Consider the following 24,366-nt stretch of genomic DNA (forward strand, 5'->3'; position numbering starts at 1 on the left):
GTAACTGGATCATCATGCTGTACAGTAGAAAAAAAATGTATTGGGGTAATAACAATTGATTAAAATTAAGACTAAAAAATAATAAAATTTAAAAAATTATGGAGGAATAGTGAGTGAGTGATGGAAGCCTGGCTGTGCTGTATGAGAGCCACCAGCCTTCCTGCCTCTTTACATAGAGTAGGTTGGTGAGTTAAATCATAACAAGAGATAGACTACCTAAAAACCTGACCCCACCAGTGCTTCAGCCATTTTTTTGTCTTGCGATGTCTATGGACCATGATTTAAACTCTGTTAATAGTTTTGCATGACCCAGAAATAAAAATGAGGTAGCAATTAAATTGATGAGATTTAAGAGTTTAAATGGGAGCCTTCAGGGAAAGAGACTTCACGGAACGGGACTCAGTTGTGCTAAGATGAGGAAGATCTAGCACTGAGGCACATGCCCTCCAAACACACAGTGAGAAATGCTGAAAGATTGTCCTCTCTACTTTGCAGGGGGTTTTTTTTTTTTTGTCTCGTTGTTTGGTTTTTTGTTTTGTTTTGTTTTGGGGATGTTCTTTTGTCTTTTTAGGGCCAATGGCACAGCATATGGAAGTTCCCAGGATAGGGGTCAAATCAGAGGCTACAGCTGCCAGCCACAAGTACAGCAACACCAGATCTCAGCCACATCTGCAACCCACATCACAGCTCACAGCAACACCAGATCCTTAACCCGCTGAGCAAGGCCAAGGCTTGAACCCTCATCTTCATGAATACTACTCAGGTTCATTACCGCTGAGCCACAACAGGAACTGCTCTACTTTGCAGTTTTGTCTAGAAGTACATCTTCGGAGCACATGTGAGACCAGAATGAGACCTTACTCTCTAGAAGATGCTAGATTAAAATTAATGAAGGAAGATTGCAGAAAAGTAAACACTTTCAATTAATAATTGAAATTATGACTGAAAATACTATACTTTTGTTTTTGAGTATCTTCAAGCAAAGCACTATCAGGACTCTGATAAAAAAATAGGAAAACTAGGAGTTCCCATCATGGCTCAGTGGTTAATGAACCAGACTAGTATCCACGAGGACTCAGGTTCGATCCCTGGCCTTGCTCAGTGGGTTAGGGATGCAGCATGTCCATGAGCTGTGGAGTAGGTCACATCCACAGCTCGGATCCCGAGTTGCTGTGGCTGTGGTTGCATCTGTGGGTGGCAGCTACAGCTCCGATTTTGACCTGTAGCCTGGGAACCTCCATATGCCATGGGTGCAGCCCTAAAAAGACCAAAAAAAAAAAAAAAAAGGAAAACTAGAGAATAAGAGTTTTGAGTAGCTTTTCTCCTGAGGTTAATACATATCATGGAAAGCAAGAACACTGACAAATTTCCAGGGATTTTCCCTAAAGCCTACTACACTTTCTGAAATATTTATATTAATAATGTTTTACCTACAGAAATTTAATTGGGGCAGGATGAGCATATCCTCTTACTTGACAACTCTTCACATTCACTTCTTACAGAATTACCTTATGATCTTTTTCAGGGGCCCTCTGGGAAAACTAAAAGAGAGCTTTGCATATAAAAGATTAAATATAGATGATAGAACTATAGGTATAGATTCTTTACCTTGTGTAAAAGGCATTAACCAGTAAGGCAAGTAAGCAAATCCACCAAGATCAGTCAAGCTCTGCTAAAAAGTTAATAACATTTCATAGCTTATTTTCAGACTCGGTTATTACAAATCAAAGAAAATAAAATTCACTTTCCGAGTTTGTCCTTTATCATGCTCTTTCATATTCTGGAACATAAATACACTTCATTTTAGTACAGTGCTTCTTTTTTTTTTTTAGGGCTGCACCCATGGTATATGGAGGTTCCCAGGCTAGGGGTCAAATTGGAGCTGAGGCCGCTGGCCTACCTCACAGCTCACAGCAATGCTGGATCCTTAACCCCCTGAGCGAGGCCAGGGATCGAACCTGCGTCCTCAAGAATACTAGCAGATTCATTTCCGCTGAGCCCTGACAGGAACTCTGGTATAGCGCTTCTTAACCAGAGGGTCTATATAGTCAGAACTATTTTCATAACAACACTAAGATGTTAACACGCAATGCGTTCATCATTACTGTCTCAAAATGAATCAAGAAACACATATTAAAATTTTTCTGTTTTAATTTCAACTGTGGTAAATATTGATGAGATTTAAGAGTTTAAATGCATCAGGAGAGCAAGACATTTGAGTGCCATGGGTTTAGTATAAAACCATTTTTTCCTTGAATAATAAAGACACACATATACAGGTGTATTTCTTTGTCACTATGACTCCTAGAATAGGCTTAGCAAGTCCTATAAATTATAACTTTTAACCAAAAAAAATGAAATTATATGTCACAAATAAAAGTAGGGAGTGGAAAACTGAAAACTGTCTGTCATACAAAAATATTTCAACAGACTAGCAGAGCTCATGAACACATATAACACAACTTTTTACAGACATATACATCCTTTTAATGTCTTCTCAAAGTGGCAAAAAATAAACACATTCATTAACATCCCCAAAGCTATAGCCACTAAATCTCACAAAAATAAGAAGAAAAGTATACGAATTTAAAATTATGGTTAGTAATCAATGTTTAAGTGTTTACTTAGAAATTATCTAGGCACTAAATGATTATCCATTAATTAGTTCAATTTAATATCAGTCTAAGGCTTTAAGCTAATTATCATGAAAATTGCCTTCAATATGACATATTACAAAACCTAATTATGGTTGAAGTAAAGTTTGTCAGAATAATGATTCAATTTATTTGAACACGAATTACATTTTTCTTAATCATTCTTAAGAAATATTTTGTAGTATTAATGTTAGCATATTTGATCAGTAAACCTGTATAAGTTAGGGAAACCAAACCAAAGTAGAATAAAAATGTATGCTTGCATTATACTTAATATTGATAATTTGGAAAAGATATGGCTGTTTTATATAAAGTCAAAATTATTAAACTAGGACCATTTACCAAAGATTTATCTTAATTAGGTGAACTGGAGCCTTAAAATGTTTCTGAGTTAGCTTTTATAAGAAACTATTTTGTTTAAGTCTAGAACATTTAAAATATTTGAAATACAGTTTTCCTTATTTCCAGGGAATTTAGGAGTATTTGATTTTTATTAGCACTTATTTATCTAAATAAAGCAATCAGAATAGAGCACTATTATATTAAAAGACTTTATTATCTAATACTCTCATATAATGGGAGTTACTGAATTATAGATACACAGACACAAAGTGTTTATAAATTTAGATCTACACTTTTGCCACAGGTTAAGGGTATATATAGGAACACAAAAACTTGTGGTCTGGATATCAAACAGCTGCTTTCCATTCCACTGGGCACAAGATTCTTAATTGACTTGAGCTCAAAATGGACAAATAGATAAAACAAACAAAAAAGACTAACAAATCAGATTCGCTGTTGTCTCTCATCCAACAGAGTATAGAACGCAAACTCTATTATCCATTAACCTATTTACAGAAATCATTAAATGGTCAGACCATGAAACCAAATCCTCAATCATTGCTGTCACCCATGGGGAATAACATTGTTTATAAGCAAACTAGAAACAAAAACAAAACAGGAGTTCCCGTCGTGGCACAGTGGTTAACGAATCCGACTAGGAACCATGAGGTTGCGGGTTCGATCCCTGCCCTTGCTCAGTGGGTTAACGATCCGGTGTTGCTGTGAGCTGTGGTGTAGGTGGCAGATGCGGCTCTGGTCCTGCATTACTGTGGCTCTGGTGTAGGCTGGCAGCTACAGCTCCGATTCGACCCCTAGCATGGGAACCTCCATATGCCGCGGGAGCGGCCCAAGAAATGGCAAAAAGACAAATAAATAAATAAATAAATAAATAAATAAATAAATAAAATTGATCAGCCTAATCTCTTTAAAAAAAAAATCGGTATATAAGGAAAAGACAAAAGAGTCAGCAAAGTTATGTTTTTGGGTTTCACCTTAAAATAAATCCATAAATACACATATCACCCCTGGAAACCAAGAAAAGACACGCCTTATGGCAGAAATTATCACAACATTGTAAATCAACTATACTTCAATAAAACTTAAAAAGAAAAGACATGCCTGAGATTAACTGGACTGCAAGGTATACCTTTCTGGTGATATATTTTATGTAGATAAATCTGTTGGTCATCTTGATAGATTAGTTCCAAAACTGTTAAAGGACAATCATTTTAAAAAGATAAAATCATGTAAAAATATAAAACAAACATGTCAAAGATTTCAATAATTCATTAACTAATGAGAGAACTAGTGAGATGTTATAACCAATTCCAAGGAGAATCCAAGCAGTAGAGATACTGAAAAGACATAGTATACTAAAACAAATTCACAAATAAACTGGCAAAACTGGCCAGTATCCAAAGGGCAATATCAATTAACATTGTAATTCTCTGGATAAGAATTCTTTACATTATTATAATTTTTCTACAATGCACAGAATTGCAAAATAGCTCTTAGAATGAAAAGTGAGATAACCCTGACCACTAGACAAGACATCTCATGATCCTTCTGGTTCATTTCAAAATCTTTCACAATTTTCCCTACAAAATGAGAGGTAAAGTCCTTTCTGAATTACAGACACTAATACACATGGAGTGCATATAAATTCAGATCTACACTTTTGCCACAGGTCAAGAGTAAACTTAGAAACACAAAACTATGATCCTAATACATTTCCCTCCTCGGAACAGATTCCTCTTCCAAACCCAAAACAACCCTCAACATAGAGAGATATGGTGATGATTGGAGGAGACATGGATGCCAGGTCTAGTGCCAAGTGCTGTTCCTTCCACTTTCACCTTTCTATTTGCACGATTAAACATAGCACGTAATGTAGTATTTGCACTATTATTGTAGAAATGCAATTTTCTCTATTAAATACAGAATTTATTTGTAGAAAACTTGAAAGTGAAACTAAGAAATGATTAAGTTGTTACACTTTCTTCTATCAGTAGTACCTTCTAATTATGTCAGTGATATTAAAGTTGTAAATGCTTTGAGATGTACCACTTCCTGTAATATTATTGATTAACTAGTATAAAATACACAAATATTATGCCAATAAACTTCATTTAAATATTTTAAAATATCCAAAATTAAAGAGTCCTTTACTATGAGACATTGTGGTATTTAAATCCAAATTTTCTTGTATATGAAATATTCAAAATTAGGTTCTATGTTTATTGCACAATATTTTCTTAGTGCATAATCAGAATTAAGAACAAGATTTATTGGGTACAGCATTTTCAATTTACTCAGGAAAATGGACTCTACCAAAATGCAGTTTTAATTTATGCAGTTTTTGGATAATAGGACAGCACCACTTGTTTATTTATTTAATTGGTCAAGATACTAAAACAGTCTTTTGTTCAGAGTAATTAATTACCATAGTTAATTGGAACATTCGGGTTTTCCATACACCTGAAAATGGTCATAATGAATTTCATTATTCTCAAGGGTAATGGTGAGATGAATCACTTTACGTTTAATATTAAGTAGGCGAAGACCATATATCATTTCCTTTACTTAATATATTTTGATTTTAGCAATCCATGCATGTGTTCATGTATGCTTCCTGAATAAAGCATATTTAATAAGTTCCTTGTTTTGTTAATTTTTAGTTTATAGGTTATCGATAGAAAAGGAAAGGTGAGAAGAAATGTACATTTACTTACTCTGAATTTCTAGTTACTAAAATTTTGCGTTTAAAAAGGAAGGATGAAACTAAAAACATAGGTAATTCACAGATTTTTCTTATACCTGCCTTAATTTAAGCACACTTCAAGCAGCTTCATAACTCTAGAAATTATCCAGCTGACAATAGCCTGTGGGTGTCTTTTTTAGAAAATCCACCCGAGACAATTTTTTTGTAAGAAACTAAACTGAGGAGAGGAAACAGATCTTTAGCCTAAATCTGTGTTTCAAGCAACATTGGCATAGTTTTTAAATAAAGACAGAACACTGCTCTTTCTGTCTTCTTTAGAGAAGTAATGATTGCAGTGTTTCTTTAAGTTGTATATTATTATCATTAATTTACAAATCAGTTCTATGCCAGATACTGGGCTGGACACTGGTAAATGACTCATGTGAGGTTATTTCTCTCATGGTACTTACTATCTATTCAAGCAACATGTAAAAACATGTTATAACACAAATAATTTTATAGTTGCAAATTGTGATGAGAGATCTAAGGATATATATACCATTTTCAAGATCCATCTGAGTTACATTTCTTTTTTAAAAATTTTTATTGAAATATAGTTGATTTATAATGCTGTGATAATTTCTGCTGTACAACAAAGTGATTCAGTAACACATATACACACATCCATTCTTTTTAAGATTCCTTTCCATATAGATTATCATAGAATATTGGTTAGTGTTCCCTGTGCTATACGACAGATCCCATTGGCCAATCATTCCATATAAGGTTTCTCAACTGAAGAAGACCATTTCAGAAGACTATAATCATTGCCTGCTATCAGTGCAAATTAGGTATAGAGTCAATGTGAGAGAGAGAAATTTCATATTCCTTTTCTTTTTTGTTTATAGTAATTCTGGAATAGGGAAAAGGAAGGTGGCTATATCCAGTTCCAAACATTTAAAATAAAAGCATAGAGTGTTATTTAAGGATTTATCTGTTCATGTAGGGATATCAAATTGAAGAGTCATAGAGAGATTAAGAATATATTAACAAATTGCCCTATTAGCTTCATCTCCTTTAAAGAAAGAATGACAGAAATACAGACAAAGAAAGGGAAGAAGGGAAGGATGAGGAAACAGAGGAAAGGAAAGCCAGCAGGAAGGGCAAGAGAACTTCCAATGACTACAACGCCATCTCTATCCCATCCTATCTCTTCTTCCCCTACCTCACCCTCTGCAGATACAATTACTATGCCAAAATTGCTGTGTATCATTTCAATGTATATTTTTACATTTTATTACAGACACATGCAATATGTGATTTCCTAAGCCCCTTTCTATTTTTTTGTTTGTTCACACAACATGGCCCATGTAGGTACATGAATATCTAGGTCATTCATTTTAACTGCAATTAAGTAGCCCATTGTAGACACACCAGAGTTGTCTATCCACTTTGCTTTGTTGAGCTATTGGAGCCTTTATCCGTTTCTGCTGTTGCAAAGAGTACTTGATGAACATCTCTGTTAATGTCTCCTTATATGCAAGTGAAGAGCCATTTAGAAACAAAATGGCTGGGTCATACTGAACCCTCCAGATTTTACCTACTTAACATTGCACTTATTAAAAAAAAAAGAACAGAAAAAATCTGGTTTTATATTGTGACTCAATTTTGGAAATTTATGCTTACACAGGGGCAGAAGTCATATTTTTCATTATTGTATTATCTGAAATGCTTCATCATTAACTTGGAAACATATAAAATCCTCTTCCCATTTTTGCTTTTAGAACATACCCCTTAATTAGCCTAATTCTGCTGGTGTTCATTATGAATTCAAAAAAGCAATGTAGCTTCATTTTTTATTTTATTTCTATAATTTATACTTCATGTTAAAATTTTTAACAGTAAAACCATGAAAATACATGTCAACAAAGACATTAAATTTAACATATACTTATTTATCTAATTAACTAGAATAGATAGCCACAAAGTTAGTCTATACTGAGACTCTATGCACTCCTGCTTGATATTTGGAAAAATTCTATTATTCATCTTCTTTTAATCACAAATTTATATACCATTAGTGATTTTAGTTTCTAGAGAAACAATGGCTCAGATACAACTTGTAAACAAATATGTTAAAAATATTTTACTGTGCTAGTAATTAAAATTTAATATAAAGAATTAAAAGTACTTTTTTATACATTAACAAAAACAGTACAATATCCACTTGAGCAGTAGTATGGAGAAATTTATGCTCTCTAGTATTATAATTTAGTACAATTCTTGAGAAAGTATTTTTGCCATATATAGTATAAGAAGCCATAAAAGCTTTCTTGTCTTTGGATACTCTATGTAGAGGATGCTAAAGTTCCACACAAAAACCATTAGAATTAATAATAGCTATGAATGAATGAATGAATTCAGCAATGTAGTAGGATACAAGGTTAAAATAGAGAAATCTGTTGCATTTCTTTCCACTAACATTAAAATATCAGGACAAAGTAAAAAAAATCCATTTAAAATCATGTCAAAGAAATAAAATACCTAAGAATAAACTTATCCAAGGAGCTGAAACACCTATACACTGAAAACTATAAAACATTGATGAGGGAAACTGAGGATGATTCAAAGAAATGGAAAGATATCCCCTGCTTTTGGATTGGAAGAAATAATATTGTTAAAATGGCCATACCACCAAAAGCCATCTATACATTTAATGCCATCCTTATTAAAATACCCATGACATTTTTCACAAAACTAGAACCAATAATTCTAAAATTTATATAGAACCAAAAAAGGCCCAGAATTGCCAGAACTTTCAAAGCAATCCTGAAAAAAAAAAAGAACAAATCTGGAGGCATAATCTTTCCAGACTTCAGACAATACTGCAAAGCCACTGTAATCAAAAAAGCATAGTACTGACACAAAACCAGGCATACAGATCAATGGAACAGACTAGAGAGCCCAGAAATAAACCCATTGCACCTATGGTCAATTAATCTACAACAAAGGAGGCAAGAATACATATAGGGAAAAAAGAATCTTTTCCACAGGGAAAGCTGAACAGCTACATGTAAATCAGTGAAATTAGAACACTCCCTCCTACCATATACAAAAATAAACTCAAGGAGTTCCCATTATGGCTTAGTGATAATGAACCCAACTAGTATCCATGAGAATGCAGGTTCAATTCCTGGCCTCACTCAATGGGTTAAGGATCACATATTACCATGAGCTATAGTGTAGGTTGCAGGTGTGGCTCAGATCTGGTTTTGCTGTGGCTGTGGTATATAGGCCAGCAGCTAAAGCTCCAATTTGACCCATAGCCTGGGAACTTCCATATGCTGTGGATACAACTCTAAAAAGACAAAATAATAATAATTATTATTATAAATTCAAATTGTTTAAAGACCTAAATATAAGACATGACAATATAAAATGCCTAGAAGAAAACATAGGCAAATTATTCTTTGACATAAACCATAGCAATATTTTCTTATCAGTTTCCCAAGTCAAAAGAAATACAAGCAAAAATAAACAAGTGGGATCTAATTAAAGTGATAAGCTTTTGCACAATAAAGAAAACCATCAACGAAACAAAAAGGCAACCTATAAAATGGGAAAAAATATTTGAAAATGATGCAATGGGCAAGGGCTTAATGTCCAAAATATACAAACAACTCATACAACTCAATATCAAAACAAAAAGCAGGTAACCCTGTCAAAAAGTAGGCAGAAGACATAAATAGACTATAAATAGACATAAATAGTTCATCTTTAATTATTAGATGAAAATCAAAACCACAATGAAGTATCACCTCACACCACTTAGAAAGGCCATCATCAAAAAGTCTACAAACATATTAATGCTGGAGAGATGTGGAAAAAAGGGAACCCTCATACACTATTGGTGGGAATGTAAATTGGTACAGTTACTACGGAAAACAGTACAGAATTTCCTTAAAAAAACTAAAAATAGAGCTACTATATGATCTGGCAATCTCACCCATGGGTATATATCCAGAGAAAACAACTCTACTTTTTAAAAGATTCATGCACCCCAATGTTCATAGTTGCACTATTTATAATATCCAAAACATGAAAGCAGCTGAAATATTTATTAACGGATGAATAGATAAAGAGGATGTAGTATATATGCACAATGGAATACTACTCAGCCATAAAAAGAATGGAATAAGGCCATTTGCAGCAAAGTAAATGGACCTAGAGGATTTTACTTAAAGTAAGTCAGAGAGACAAATGCTATATGATACCACTTATATGTTGAATCTGAAAAACAATACAAATGAATCTATATGCAAAACAGAAAAGGACTCATAGACATAGAATACAAATTATGGTTACCAAAGGGGAGAGGGAGAGAGGGACAAATTAGGAGTATGAGATTAACCTTGATAGAAACTATTATATATAAAATAAATAAGCAACAAGAATTTACTGTATAGCACAGCGAATTATATTGAATATCTTATAATAACCAATAAAATATAAAACAAAAACATGACTGAATCACTTTGCTATAAACCTGAAACTAACATGATATTGTAAATCAACTATACTTTAATTTAAAATTTTTTCCTGCCTTTAAATAGAGCAATCTTACTTATTATCTCTATCCTAAAGAAATAATCCAAAATATGAAAAGTCCATATATTCATGTAAATGTTTATTAGCCTTCATTTAAATTAATGAAATTGAAAACCACTTAAATGTATGTCCAAGATAAAGTGTATTGTTTCCCACTGAAAAATCTTCAATCCTGATTATTATATATTAAGATTTACAGGGAAGAAGAGAGCACTTTAAACATGATTACAACCATGCAAAAATCCCACGGCCATTGGAGAAGGAGGCTGAAAATAAATCTCATAATGTTGCTAGTAGTCATATTAGAAGTAATATTTTCCCACTAATTTGAGAATATTTTTAAAATGTATTACTTGCGTAAAAAAGAAAAGGAATAATGCCCCAAGCCCTGCTTTTTATTTCTCATGGGGAGATGGAAATGTTCACAATTTATACCACTGCCTTACTTGTGTTTCTTTTGGGCTTAGTTCAGTTTAGTTTTGTTTCTCATGTAAAGCCATTGTCCTAAGACAATGCAGTATTTTATTGCTCTATTACTTTTGAATCTTATTTCATTCCTTCAGGACTACCATTTCAAGATTACTCCTATTATCTTTCAATAAATGTGTTAGCTCTTTGTACTGGGAGAAATCATCCTGTCACAAAGCAACACAGTAGTTTTGCAAATAAGCCAAAAAATTAATAACTGTGAAAGAAGATCCATATCTTTGCTTTACCACCTAATTCTTTCTGAGTCCTTATTTAACTGTCCCGCACTTATCGATTACTAAGTCATGGGCTTCCATCAGAGGTAAACATTTTCTTTGAATTTGACCTTTACTACAATTTCTAAGTCCATTTCACTTGCTTAAGGGCTTGCTATTATTTTAATGCCCCACAGTTTGTCCACTACAGAAACTGCTGATGATCAAGATGATGAGAAGAGGAGTTCCCATCGTGGCTCAGTGGAAACAAATCTGACTAGCACCCATGAGGATGCAGGTTCGATTCCCAGCCTCGCTCAGTGGGTTAAGGATCCGGTCTTCCCATGAGCTGTGGTGTAGGCTGCAGATGCAGCTCAGATCTGGCATTGCTGTGGCTGTGGCTGTGGCCAGCAGCTATAGATATCTCTGATTTGACCCCTAGCCTGGGAACCTTCATATGCTGCAGGTATGGCCCTAAAAAGACAAAAAAGACAGAGGAAAAAAAGATGATGAGAAGAAAGATCCTCTGATTTAAAGGATCTTTTTTCTGCCACCTAACACATAGGTTGCAGCTAATCTTTTCTAGGAATCATTGTATATTTTTCATCTAACTAGGAAACATTAAGCATATAAGAAATGTAACACATGCTCTTATATGCGACAGATATATGAATATAGTGATATAATTCATATCACCAAACATGAATAGAGTGATAAAATTCATATCACCAAACATGAATAGAGTGATATATGAATATAGTGATAGAAAAATAGTCTGAGTTCAGCAAGACGTCCACGGTAAAACATAATGGAGATTAGCCCTGGATCCTTGACAAGGGTCTATTAATTGCTATTGCCCTATGAGTACTTTTAGTTGTTATTCCCCTGCCCCAGGCTGCTCTGATTTATGAACAGCTTTTCATATTCACAAAGTGGTTCATGAATCACTTTGGCCCAGCAGAAATGAATAAAAATGAGCCCATTTACACAACATTTGGTATGTAGCTAATTACCTGAAAATGAAGGCTTGGGATTGCACTCAGAAGAGTGTCATTAACATTCAGCACAAAGAGTACAAAACAGAGGGAGAAAAGAAAACAGAATCAAAAAAATATATATAAGCATAGCAACAAGAATGCTATTTACTCAATGTGTATTTTTTTAAAGCATTACCAAATCATACCTAATGGTGTCTTCCAACAGAGGAATGGTTAAGTACATGCAGTATATATAAGACAGAATCTTGAGTATCCATCAAAATTGTCTTCATGGAGAATAGCAATGACTTAAGAAAATTCTTACCGTGAAAGTTAAGCAAAAAGTAGCAAATAAAATTGTTAAATACAATGTAATTTCAACTTTAGTAAACAACACACTTGTTTGGGAAGGAAAGGAAACTAATAATCAGACAGTGGTGATGAGATTATAATTTTCCCTATTTTTCAGGTGTTTTACTATGACCTTGCATTAATCTTACAATGTTTTTTATTAGGAATCTTATATGTATTTATTTATTTAGAAGCATACAGCTTAAAAATAATAATAGCTGAAGTTAATTGAAAGACAACTATGTACCAAGCATTGAGCTTGTATGTGCATATAGTAACCCTCTTCTTCTTGCCTGTTTCATGTTATATCCACCTACAATACTTCTGTTTGTGGAATACCACAAACTTAATTAAGTCATCCAATAACACCAAACAAATCAATGTAGGATGGAACACTCCCTCCTGAGTGATTGTCATGCTTTCTTTTTTTTTTTTTTTGTCTTTTTAGGGCTGCACCTGCGACATATGAAGGTTCCCAATCTAGGTGTCTAATCGGAGCTACAACTGCAAGCCTATGCCAGAGCCACAGCAACACCGGATCCGAGCCGCATCTGCAACCTACACCACAGCTCACAGCAAAGCCGGATCCTTAACCTACTGAGCGAGGCCAGGGATGGAACCCGCAAAGTCATGGTTCCTAATCGGATTCATTTCTGCTGCTCCAGGATGGGAACGCCCATGCTTTCTTGGTAATGTGAACATTTCCCTGATGTGAGATATTTGTATCTTAAGAAAAATGATGTTCCCACTGTGGCTCAGTGGTGAGCCAACCTGACTAGTATCCATGAGGACGTGATTTCGATCCCTGGCCTCGCTCAGTGGGTTAAGGATCTGGCATTGCTATGAGCTGTGGGTAGGTTGCAGATGCAGTTTGGATCCCACATTGCTGTGGCTGTGCTGTAGGCCAGCAGCTTCAGCTCTGATTGGACCCCTAACCTGGGAACCTCCATATGTCTCAGGTGCAGCCCTAAAAAGAGGAAGGAAGGAGGGAGGGAGGGAGGGAATGAAGGAAGGAAAGAAGGAAGGAAGGAAGGAAGGAAGAAAGGAGGGAAGGAAGGAAGGAAGGAAGGAAGGAAGGAAGGAAGGAAGGAAGGAAGAAAAGAAAAAAAAAAGAAAGAAAGAGAGAGAAATGGCAAAACTAGGAGTCCCAAAGAGAGATAAGAATACCTCCCTGGCTATTTTATGAAACCAATAGGCAATGACTCTTTCTTCTATCTTCTGCTACCTGACAGTATTAACAAACAAACAACAAGAAACAAAAAAATGACAGCTTGAAGATGCACTTGAAGGCTGTAGCCTCCATGCTTACAGTATTGCCTGATTCCTAATAAGTCCCCTGTCATTTTAGTATTCATTATTGAGTGGATAAAAGACATCCTAAATTATTGATAACTAAATGAATTGTTTAACTTGTTTTACGGCTTGTGGGAGAAATTATACTGAACTAATTGCTCTCTTCTTAGGTTTATATGGCCTGAATATAACTGGAAAGATAATAAACCTTAGCTCCCGAGTCTAGCATATTGAATATGAATTTCAGTGTTACAATTTACAGACTATGTAAACTTGGAAACATTTCCTATCCTTATCAGATGTCAGTTTCCTTATCTTTGAAATGGGCACAAATATGGCATCAATATAATAAAGCTATTGTCAATAATAAATTAAGTAATGCATGTACTGGCAGTTAGAATAAGGGCCCTCCAAAGATGTTCACATCCTAATTCTTATGACCTTTAAGTATATTTCCTTACCAGGGACTTCACAGATGGGATTAACGTAGGGACTTTGAAATGAGATTATCCAGGATTATCTAGGGTGTGCCCAACGTAATCTCAAAGCTTCTTTTACAAGGCAGGCAGGTGAGGCAGAGAGTGAGGAGATGTGAGGACCAAAGCAGACACTGGAATGATGGAGGAAGGTTGAGGAAGTGGGCGTGAGCCAAGGAATGCAAAGCAGCCTCTAGAAACTGGAGAAGACAAGGGGAGAGATTCTCCTCGAGAGCTTCCACTTTGATTTTAGGACTTCTGACTTCTGCAACTATAAGAGAATAAATCTGTGTTGTTTTGTGCCACTAAATTAGTGGTACCTAGTTACAAAAGCAATAGGCAAGTAATACAGAAAGCTTAGCATAGTGCCCATCACAGAGAATTCTAACATAATATTCCCTCTGTCCCTTAAGATCTAGGTCAGAGTAGCTGAAACACACAACCCATTATTTCAACACTTTCCCCAGGGTTGCCGAGGCTTCCCAAAGGGCTTCATGTTTTGGCCATCTCTGGCTTTAAAGTTTAGCTTTCTCCAAATTGGTATAATTTATAGAACATTATTCTATAAATGCTGTCAAGATATGGAATTCAGCTACTTTACAAGGATAAAAGTAAAACATTTACAGAAATCTTTACTGTAGGGGGAAGTGTTGGGGGAGAAGTTGGTTTAGATAAATAAAGAAAAATTTATTATAAAAGCAATGCAAAAATCTTAAAACTGAATACTGTTCTTCAAAATGTTTTGCTACTCCATCATTTTGCTTCTCCACACCTAAATTCCTTTTAAATCTCATGGCAGCATATCTCCTTTTGTTTCTTTATCATTTGTATCTCATGATCTCAGGATTTCACCTTCAATACCAAGGTATTTTCCTAAACATAGTGGCCTATCTGAAATAAAATTTGGTGCCAACCATGAACATAACGCATAGTCTTTTACCACTCAGTAAGTGTTAAACTATGGAGAAAAAAAAAATTCTGTGCACCCATGGTCATGACTTAGGTTTACCCATCCCTCATCTTTCATTGATTTCTTTGGGTGAAGAATCTAACATGGGTTAAGAGTGCAGCCTAGAGGCCAAAGCAAGCCATGAGATGTTCTTCAAAAAACTACCCAGTGATATTAATTTCAATCTTGTACCACCATCAATTTCCCCAGACTTAGGCATTTGATTAGGATACAGCATTTTCAGTCTTTTTCCTCTTTACTTTCTCATATTCCTTTTATATAGAGTCTATTAAATTGTACGGTTATGCTCTACACAGATCACATTTGAGGATTGAAGTTCATTTCTATAAAAACGAAGATTATAGGAAAATCTCAACCATATCTACACAATTCATTCAAGTTTCCATTCTTATTTATAAAAATGCTCACTCCGTGTGTGTGTGTGTGTGTGTGTGTGTGTGTGTGTGTGTGTGTGTGTGTGTGTCTAGGCTTTAAGCTACTTAAGGGCCAGGGCTTCCTGGATTGTATTTTATCAGCAATGAGAGTCATGCTGCCCTTAGACATCAAATATACATGATTTGTGATTACAATGATTACAGTGACTCTCAGGGTCAATGACTATGCAGCATATAACTTAATACATAAATACTACAGCAACAGGATTTCTGTTCATTCCAAAGTCTCATGGGACCATAGTTTCTAATTAATAGCCTCTTATAGTGTTCTAACCTAACATTCGAAAGGTCAGTAAATTTGATTATAACATAAGTCATTCTAAATGTTTTTGAGGAGTTCCCTGGTGGCTCAGTAGGTTAAGGATCTGGCGTTGTCACTGCTCTGGATGGGGCACTGCTGTGGCAAGGGGTTGAACTCTGGCTCTGGAATTTCTGCATGCCACAGGCATGGCTAAACAACGACAACAACTGCAAAATGTCTTTGAAAGAAGACAGATGAATGTTATGCTGTCATGAGTCTATACCTCCAGGAGGTCTGAGTTCAGAAAAAGTCAGCTAATACTTTTGCCTTTAGCTGGTTCTCCTCTATTGTCATGTGCTATTAGCCAACAACCATATTTTCACACACTCAGAATGAATGTCTTGAGTATGCAAAGTTAAAGTTCAAAAAGCACTTCAATCTTAAAGCCCTCAACCTATCCAGTTTTGTGATCTTTGGCACTTTTGACTCCACAGAAGATTTTGAACATCAGGCTGCCTCAGCCACAACTTGAGAACATTTCCATGAGGATGTGTTAATTAATTGTAGCAGTGACTAACACTGCTGAGCAATTGCATTAGGCAAGGCGAACAAATAGAATCCCAGGGAGCAGTTTCTTAGAGATGTTCCTTGTTGCCTCACACCCAGAAGACATGAGTTGAATAGAATTCTGCCCAGGGTCATCTTTTTGTTGATGCTCCTGCAAATTATTTTTATTGTTGTTGTCATTTTTTAGGGCCACACCCATGGCGTAGGGACGTTCCCAGGCTAAGGGTCGAATCAGAGCTATAGCTGCTGGCCTACACCACAGCCATGGCAACATCAGATCTGAACTATGTCTGCAACCTACACCACAGCTCACCAACACCAGATCCTTAACTCCAGTGAGTGAGGCCAGGGATCGAACCTGCATCCTCATGGATATTGCTCAGGTTCGTTACTGCTGAGCCACCATGGGAACTCCTCCTGCGAATTCTTCCTGAGCAGTTCTTCTCCCAAAGAGCTCAGGATACTCAGCCCACTTAGTTTCAAGTATTGCAAAATCTAGAAAACCCAACCTTTAAATTGGCAGAGATAGACATTCTATTGCATATATTTCTGCAGCAACATGAATTTATGAGCTCCTGCTTGTAGAGGGGTCCCTGCCTGAGTCTCAATGATCCTTCTCTTCTTAGATAAGAGACCTTTATGGGTTCTCGGTGATGGATTTATATGTGTGTGGTTTTCCTTCCGATTCTTAGAAATAATTTTGGGATAGATGGCACCTAATCCAAGTTGAGACAGTGAAATCTTCCTGAGAATTCAAATTTGGAACAGAGAGATCCCAAGAAGGAAGCTGTTTCACTAACATCAGTACTCTGCAGAGAACGGGAACTTTCTCGAAGTTCAAGTTCCTAGAGCTGCTCTGATTTCTTCTCTTCCTGAGTTGTGCCATCTCGACTCTCTTGGGTATCTTAATGGGATTGGGGGAAGGAGTAGTGAACTCACCAAGGTGATCATAATTGAAAAAACATCAGGTCATAGGCAAGCTTTTGGTGTGATGTGTGGTTTCACAATGTAATATCAATTAAATTTCTCATATTTATTAATTGCTGAATGGATTGACCACAACAGATAACAACAGTAAATTCAGTTATGCTTTCTAAAATCTGGGGCCGGGGGGTTCCCATTGTGGCTCAGTGGTTAACAAATCCAACTAGGAACCATGAGGTTGCGGGTTCAATCCCTGGCCTTGCTCAGTGGGTTGAGGATTTTGAGTTGCCGTGAGCTATGGTGTAGGTTGCAGATGTGGCTCTGGCATAGGCCGGCGACTACAGCTCCAATTCGACCCCTAGCCTGGGAACCTCCATATGCCACGGGAGTGGCCCTAGAAAAGGCAAAAAGACAAAAAAATAAATAAATAAAATCGGGGGAGGGGGTGTTATTGTTGTTTGCTTGTTTACCGCTCACAATTACAGCACCCATAAGCATGAGACATGTTACATTTTACATTTTGCTTTGTTGGCTTTTCAAATTGCTTTGTAAAATTCCAGAGCGGTAGATGCGTGAATCAGTGGTTCATCATAAGATTTTGATGAATGTCCTGGTTTTGCTATGATGTGGTTAACTAACCAGATGACATGTGTCTAAAAATAATGTCAATTACATGGGAAAAGCTGACCAGTGAGGCTCAAATAATGTTTTCAAGTATCCCAAAGCTTTTTAATATTTCTACACTCTCCTATTCTAATTTTACTTTAAAATGTTATAATTTTTTAAATTAGAAGCATGTGCAGTGTAATATGCCCTATACCACATTTTATTTTTTAACTTTTATTGAAATATAATTGATTTATAATTTTATGTTAGTTTCAGGTGCACGCAAAGTGAGTCTGTTTTATATCTATCTATCTATATATATATTCTTTTATTCTTTTTTAGATTCTTTGCAAAGTGAGTCTGTTTTATATCTATCTATCTATATATATATATTCTTTTATTCTTTTTTAGATTCTTTGCCTTTATAGGTTAATAGAAGATATTGAGTATAATTCCCTGTGCAATAAGTAGGTCCTTGTTGATTATCTATTTTATATATAGTAATGTGTATTTTAATCCCAAACTTCTAATTTATCCCTCCCCCCTTCCCTGTGTTATATAGTAGGTCCTTGTTGTTTATCTACTTTATATATAGTAGTGTGTATCTGCTAATCTCAGATTCCCAATTTATCCTTCCCCCTTTTCCCCTTTTGGTAACCATAAGTTTATTTTCTATGTCTTCTTACAAAACAGAAATAGACTGTTTTGTTTTGTAAAAGGTTCATTTGTATCATTTTTTTAGATTCCACATATAAGTGGCACCTTATAATAGTTGTCTTTGTCTGCCTCCCTTCACTTAGTATGATAATCTCTAGGTCCATCCATGTTGCTGCAAATGGCATTATTCCATTCTTTTTTACGGCCGAGGAGTATTTCATTGTGTATATATGTACCACATCTTCTTTATCCATTCATCTGTCAACGGATATTTAGGTCACTTCAGTGTCTTGGCTATTGTAAATAGTGCTGCTATAAACACTGGGGTATGTGCCACATTTCAATGCACAAAAGACCATCATAATATTAACCTGGGAGTTCCCAATGTGGCTCAGTGGTAACAAACCCAACTAGTATCCATGAGGGTGCAGGTTCAATCCCTGGTCTTAATCAGCGAGTTAAGGATCCAGCATTTCCATGAGCTGTGGTGTAGGTCAGAGGTGTGGCTCAGATCCCTCATTGCTGTGGCTGTGGCATAGGACATCAGCTACAGCTCCAATTGGACCTCTAGCCTGGGAACCTCCATATGCTGCAAGTGCAGCTCTAAAAAGACCCCCCCCCCCAAAAAAAAAGTTTCCTCAGAGGAAATGTGTTTGAAAGCACCACTATAGCAGTGTTTTTTAACCTTGACATTACTGACATTTTGGAACAGATAATTCTTAATTCCTGGCATTGTATCATGTTTAGCAGCATTCCTGGCCTCCACCATTTAGTTGCCATTATAAACTCTCCATCCGCAGCCTGACAATCAACACTGCTTCCAGATATTGCCAAATGCCCGCTGCTGGACAAAATTATCCGTAGTTGAAAAGAACTGGCTAAATCATAGGATCATGAGGATGGTCACTCTTTAATAATTCCTGGAGAACGCTCACATCGTCACAACTTTTTTCTTCTTTGTCTTTTCAGGACCACATCTTTGGCATATGGAAATTCCCAGGCTGGGGATTGAATTGGAGCTCTAAGCTGCTGGCCTATGCCACAGTCACAGCAATGCCAGATCTATGCTGTGTCTACTACCTACACCACGACTCACGGCAACGCTGGATCCTTAATCCACTGAGCGAGGCCAGGGATCGAACCCGAGTCCTCATGGATACTAGTCAGGTTTGTCACCACTGAGCCACAAGAGGAACTCCTTCACAACTTCCATATTCATAAGCAGCTATTAAAGAATATTGTAAAGTAGAGAGGTGATGTTTTTAAGCATTTTAAAATCATTATTGTGTTGTCTTATTGACGGTATTTTAAACACTATTCAGACCATAAAAATAATGTTGTAGAATTATGTTTTCAGACAATAAAAGATATTCATGATAAATTACGAAATGAAAAAAAAACTAATCAATTTTTATGATTATGGGAGCAGAAATCAAAAAGGAACATAGTAAACTCTTTTTATGTACTAAATACTGGAATACAACCAGTCTTCACATTTTTGTAAAATGCTATAAAAAATTTAAATTAATTTTTAAAATTCCTTTTGCTCTTGCCTAAAGCTCAAATCAATCTGATTAATTGACCAATATCCTGTCTAAGAAAGGCTTCAAAGGGAATCCCCATTTTTATCTTTCATAAAGAAAGCCAAAGAGAAATTGAGAAGGGCTAGGGCTTTTCCAGTAATGCTTTTTGGAAGAAGATGCTGATTAGGTTAACATAAATGACTAAAACAATAATTTGCCTTGACAGGCTCAAAAAACGTGGTATGAAAAGTGCTTTGTCAAATATACATACATTGTTGATGGGAGTGTAAATTGGCTCAACATCTATGAATGGCAATGTGGCAAAATTAAAATGCCTTTTATTCTAACAATTCCCATTCTAGAAATAGCCAATCAATGAATGTAGTCAGATATAGAATTGTAGCAGTATAATTCAGAGCATCTTTATTTGTAAAAGTAAAAGGTATGAAACAACATAAATGCCCACCAAAGAGTGATTAGGAAAATAAATTGCATCATTTTCCTATAACTCAACACATTGCAGTAAAGTTTTTTACAGACAGCTTATTATTTACCAATATGGAACCAAAGCCAAGATGCACTATCAATGAAAACAAGCTAGGTTCAGAACAGGGTGTGTAGGAGGCTTCTAACTAAGGAGCTTCCCCCTAGATAATATGGCTGGGCTTCTATTTGCACATAGGATACATATAGAAATTTCCAATGACAGAGCTCCTGGGGATTAAGGTATAAAGGAAGCCTATTATTAGACATGAATTTTGAATTCTTTATATTGTGATTATATATTATTTTGTGAAAGAGGACTGTGTAATTTTTAAGAAAATTACTTAATTCTGAAGTGATATCAAATGTTTGTATGCATGCAGTAGCCATATGAATTTAAGTTATTCTCAGATATCCCAGTCCAAAAAACCAGCCCAGGCACAGGCACAAGAAAATGGAATAATGGAAATTCAGATAGATTATCTATAGTCAAGATCCTTGGATTTGCATAAACACATAAGCCACACTGAAGCTGGTAAATATAGTGTAAACAGTGATCCTAGGGTGGTGTTTCTTTACTGGTTATGTGCTTTCTACTGAGTATAGCTGTACCAGGCTCTTGGAGATGAATCTGACAGATCTCTGTAAAGGGAGCAATGTGAGGCATCAAAAGTCGTAAAGGAAGACTTTTGTTGTTTTATCATCAGATCGCAGCAGGAGAGGGAAGTGGGCTTTGATGCATAGTGCAGATGTTCTCCTGCTCATCAAACCAGACTTGCTGCCGAAGCTGGCAGAGACCTTGCTAGGATGCTAGTAAATGAAGAAAGGGCCATGGGATAATAAGCCATCATAGGCTATAATGATGGCCATCTTTTGTGGGGCACTTTACTAAGTATAGGGCACTGGGCTAAAATCTTTGGATACATCATCTCATTTAATCCTCAACAGCAATTCTATGCAGACCATATTTTGATTGATAAGGGAGCTGAGACTCCAGGAGATAAATTCACTAGCCCAACCTCCCAACACTAGTGAACAGCCAAGAAAGACTCAAACTTAATCTGCCTGCCTTCAAAGCTTTTTTTATTTTTTTTTTTTTATTTTTAGGTCCACACCTGCGGCACATGGAAGTTACCAGACTAGGGGTCAAACTGGAGCTGTAGCCGCCGGCCTACACCACAGCCACAGCAACTCTCGATCCAAGCCGCGTCTGTGACCTACACCACAGCTCACGGCCATGCCAGATTCTTAACCTACTGAGCGAGGCCAGGGTTCGAATCAAACCCACATCCTCATGGATACTAGTCGGGTTCTTAACCCCCTGAGCCACAACAGGAACTCTTCTTCAAAACTTTTGATCACAAAGGTTTGATGTGACTGGTAGGCGTTTTTCAGGGCTCAGAAGCCTGCAGGTGAAAGTCATCATCCTCACGATGCTGTTTTTTCTCTCTCTCACCTGGACAGGATCACAACCACAGCTGCATGTATGATGGACCTACGAAGATATCCTCTGGATGAACAAAACTGCACCCTGGAGATTGAAAGTTGTGAGTAACTTGGACAGGGGAGCCAAAAGGAGGGATGCTTGCTTGACCCAATTAAATTCAACCTAGTGTGGAGTAATTGCTACTGGGATATTTTTAGCCACACTACTCTGCCGGCTTGGTTCACAGTCTAGTAACATTTTCCTTGATATTGGACTTAACGTTCATTTCAGTGAAGTTATATTTTTGAACCATTAAGGGAAGTCCACCTATTTTAGCTGGATAATTTATAAATTCACGCTTCCACCTTCTCAGAATCGAGCTTCTCAAAAAGGCCTCCCAATAACCAAGCTGCATTAATAAGAGAGGAAAACTCTTTTAATATGAAAAGACTTTCTGAGATTGTTTTTGGTTCTATAGTCTGTCCACCTGAAGGATTGTAAATTGCTGTCTTTTAGGAAAACACCTTGGTAAAGTCTTGTGTTTGGTAAACACTATGGAATTGTCTTTCTTCATAGGAAGAACAAGATGATAAAATGGTATTTATAAGGCTTGTGGTTTAGGCCAAAGGCTTAATAACTGATTTTGGTTCGTCATCTTGCCTTGTTTTTCACTGATTGCTTTCTTAACAATTAGAATATTTTAGAAACTAGGATTTAATCTGATTGATTACCTTTGTTTCAGTATTTCTTAATCTTCAACACAAGGGCATTTGAGCTCATTTATTGTGAATAAATGAAAACCAGATGAGGCCATTTCCTAGTTTTCAGGGGCACAGAAAATACCCTGAAATTCACAGCATTACAATACTACTTAATGTAATGTGGGAATAGATGTATTTATTTAGGTCATTTAAAATGCTTTCTAGATCTACACATCATAACAGTGATGAAAAATGGGAAAATTCCAGGTGATCCTCTAGTATTCTTAAAAAATAAATATATCCCCCATTGTCTGATTATTAAGTAATTACATTCATTTTCTAGTTTTACTGAATACAAACATAGGAATAAAGATGATTATATAGATATAGGTCCAGTTATAGACATTGATCTATTACCACCTGAACCTGGAAAACATTACTGAGCTATTCTGTAATTAATATTTTAATTTAAAATGCACTTACAAATGCATAGTTGGCTGAAATGTGTTCCTACATCAAAGTATTAATGGTGACATTTGGTTTAAATGACAATGACAAGTACAGGAATGAAATATAAACCAAATCATTTACTGGAGTTCCTGTCATGGCACAGTGGAAACGAACCCGACTAGGAACCATGAGGTTTCGGGTTTGATCCCTGGACTCACTCAGTGGGTTAAGGATCTGGCATTGCCATACACTGTGGTGTAGGTCATAGATGTGGCTTGGATCCCACATTGCTGTGGCTGTGCTGTAGGCCAGAGGCTTCAGCTCCGATTGGACCCCTAACCTGGGAACCTCCATATGCTGCAGGTGTAGCCCTAAAATGCGAAAAAAATCATTTATTAATAGCTAATAATATTTTATAAATAACACAGAACTTTAGCTAAGTAAACCATTAGCTTTTGGAACTGACATGGAAATAGAAGGATAATCCATGAATTGCTCATTCACGTAGGTTGCCTTTTGCCCTCGCCCTCTCTTCCATCCATTGCGTTTTTTTACCCTTGCTTCTATTGGACAATATTAGAATATGACAATCTATCAATATTCCCAGGTCTACATTTACATCATTTACTTAAAGAAGCAATGGATTTTGACTTGTACTTAATTTTAGCACTTGCAATTGATTCTGTGTGTAAATTGCAAGTGCTAAAATTAACATTTTCACCCAAAATGCTTATTTTATTTTATAATGTGTATTGAGGTTTTTCTGCTACTACAGGTTTACATTTTTTTTAATTAGGCAATTTTCTTTATTCATCTTTAGAAAATTGTGACTTTTAGGTCCATTTATCATATCATACAATGACCAAAACTATAAATGAGGAAGAATTAAATATAAATTTTGTGGGGCACGGACTGGGGAGGCCCTAACAGTCAGAGAGTCCAAAGTTATCATAAAATATGGTGTCAGGCAGTACACAGTGACCAAGGCATATGATAATCATTGAGGCAACCAGTTGTCTGGACAGATGGATAAGGAATAGTAACTGGGACCCTAAAAGTCCATTAATACATAGGACCATAGGCAGATAGTGACCATTATCAAAGTGATACAAGAGCGGTTCATGGACCTCTAGTCCCTAAAGATGTTCACCTAAAGCAAAGCAGCAACTCAGGCCTGTAGAATTTGTGTAATGAGGAGTGTATGAAGACAAGAACTTGGGAGAAAGAAAAAAAAAAGTGGGGGGGGACTGCCTTCTATTCATCAGACAAAAGCTAGGCATTGTATAACACCTCTGTAAC

General features: G+C 36.1%; 1 protein-coding gene across 1 annotated transcript in view; it reads left to right on the plus strand.

The window, feature by feature from the left end:
- The window catches only part of GABRB1 (gamma-aminobutyric acid type A receptor subunit beta1), a 374,777-nt gene that overhangs the window by 256,516 nt on the left and 93,895 nt on the right, over positions 1–24,366 (plus strand). The window contains 1 exon segment of the mRNA XM_047799271.1: positions 21,955–22,037. Coding sequence (XP_047655227.1) covers positions 21,955–22,037 — 83 coding nt within the window.

This window comes from Phacochoerus africanus, chromosome 10, assembly GCF_016906955.1.
Source record: "Phacochoerus africanus isolate WHEZ1 chromosome 10, ROS_Pafr_v1, whole genome shotgun sequence".
Taxonomy (NCBI): Eukaryota; Metazoa; Chordata; class Mammalia; order Artiodactyla; family Suidae; genus Phacochoerus; species Phacochoerus africanus.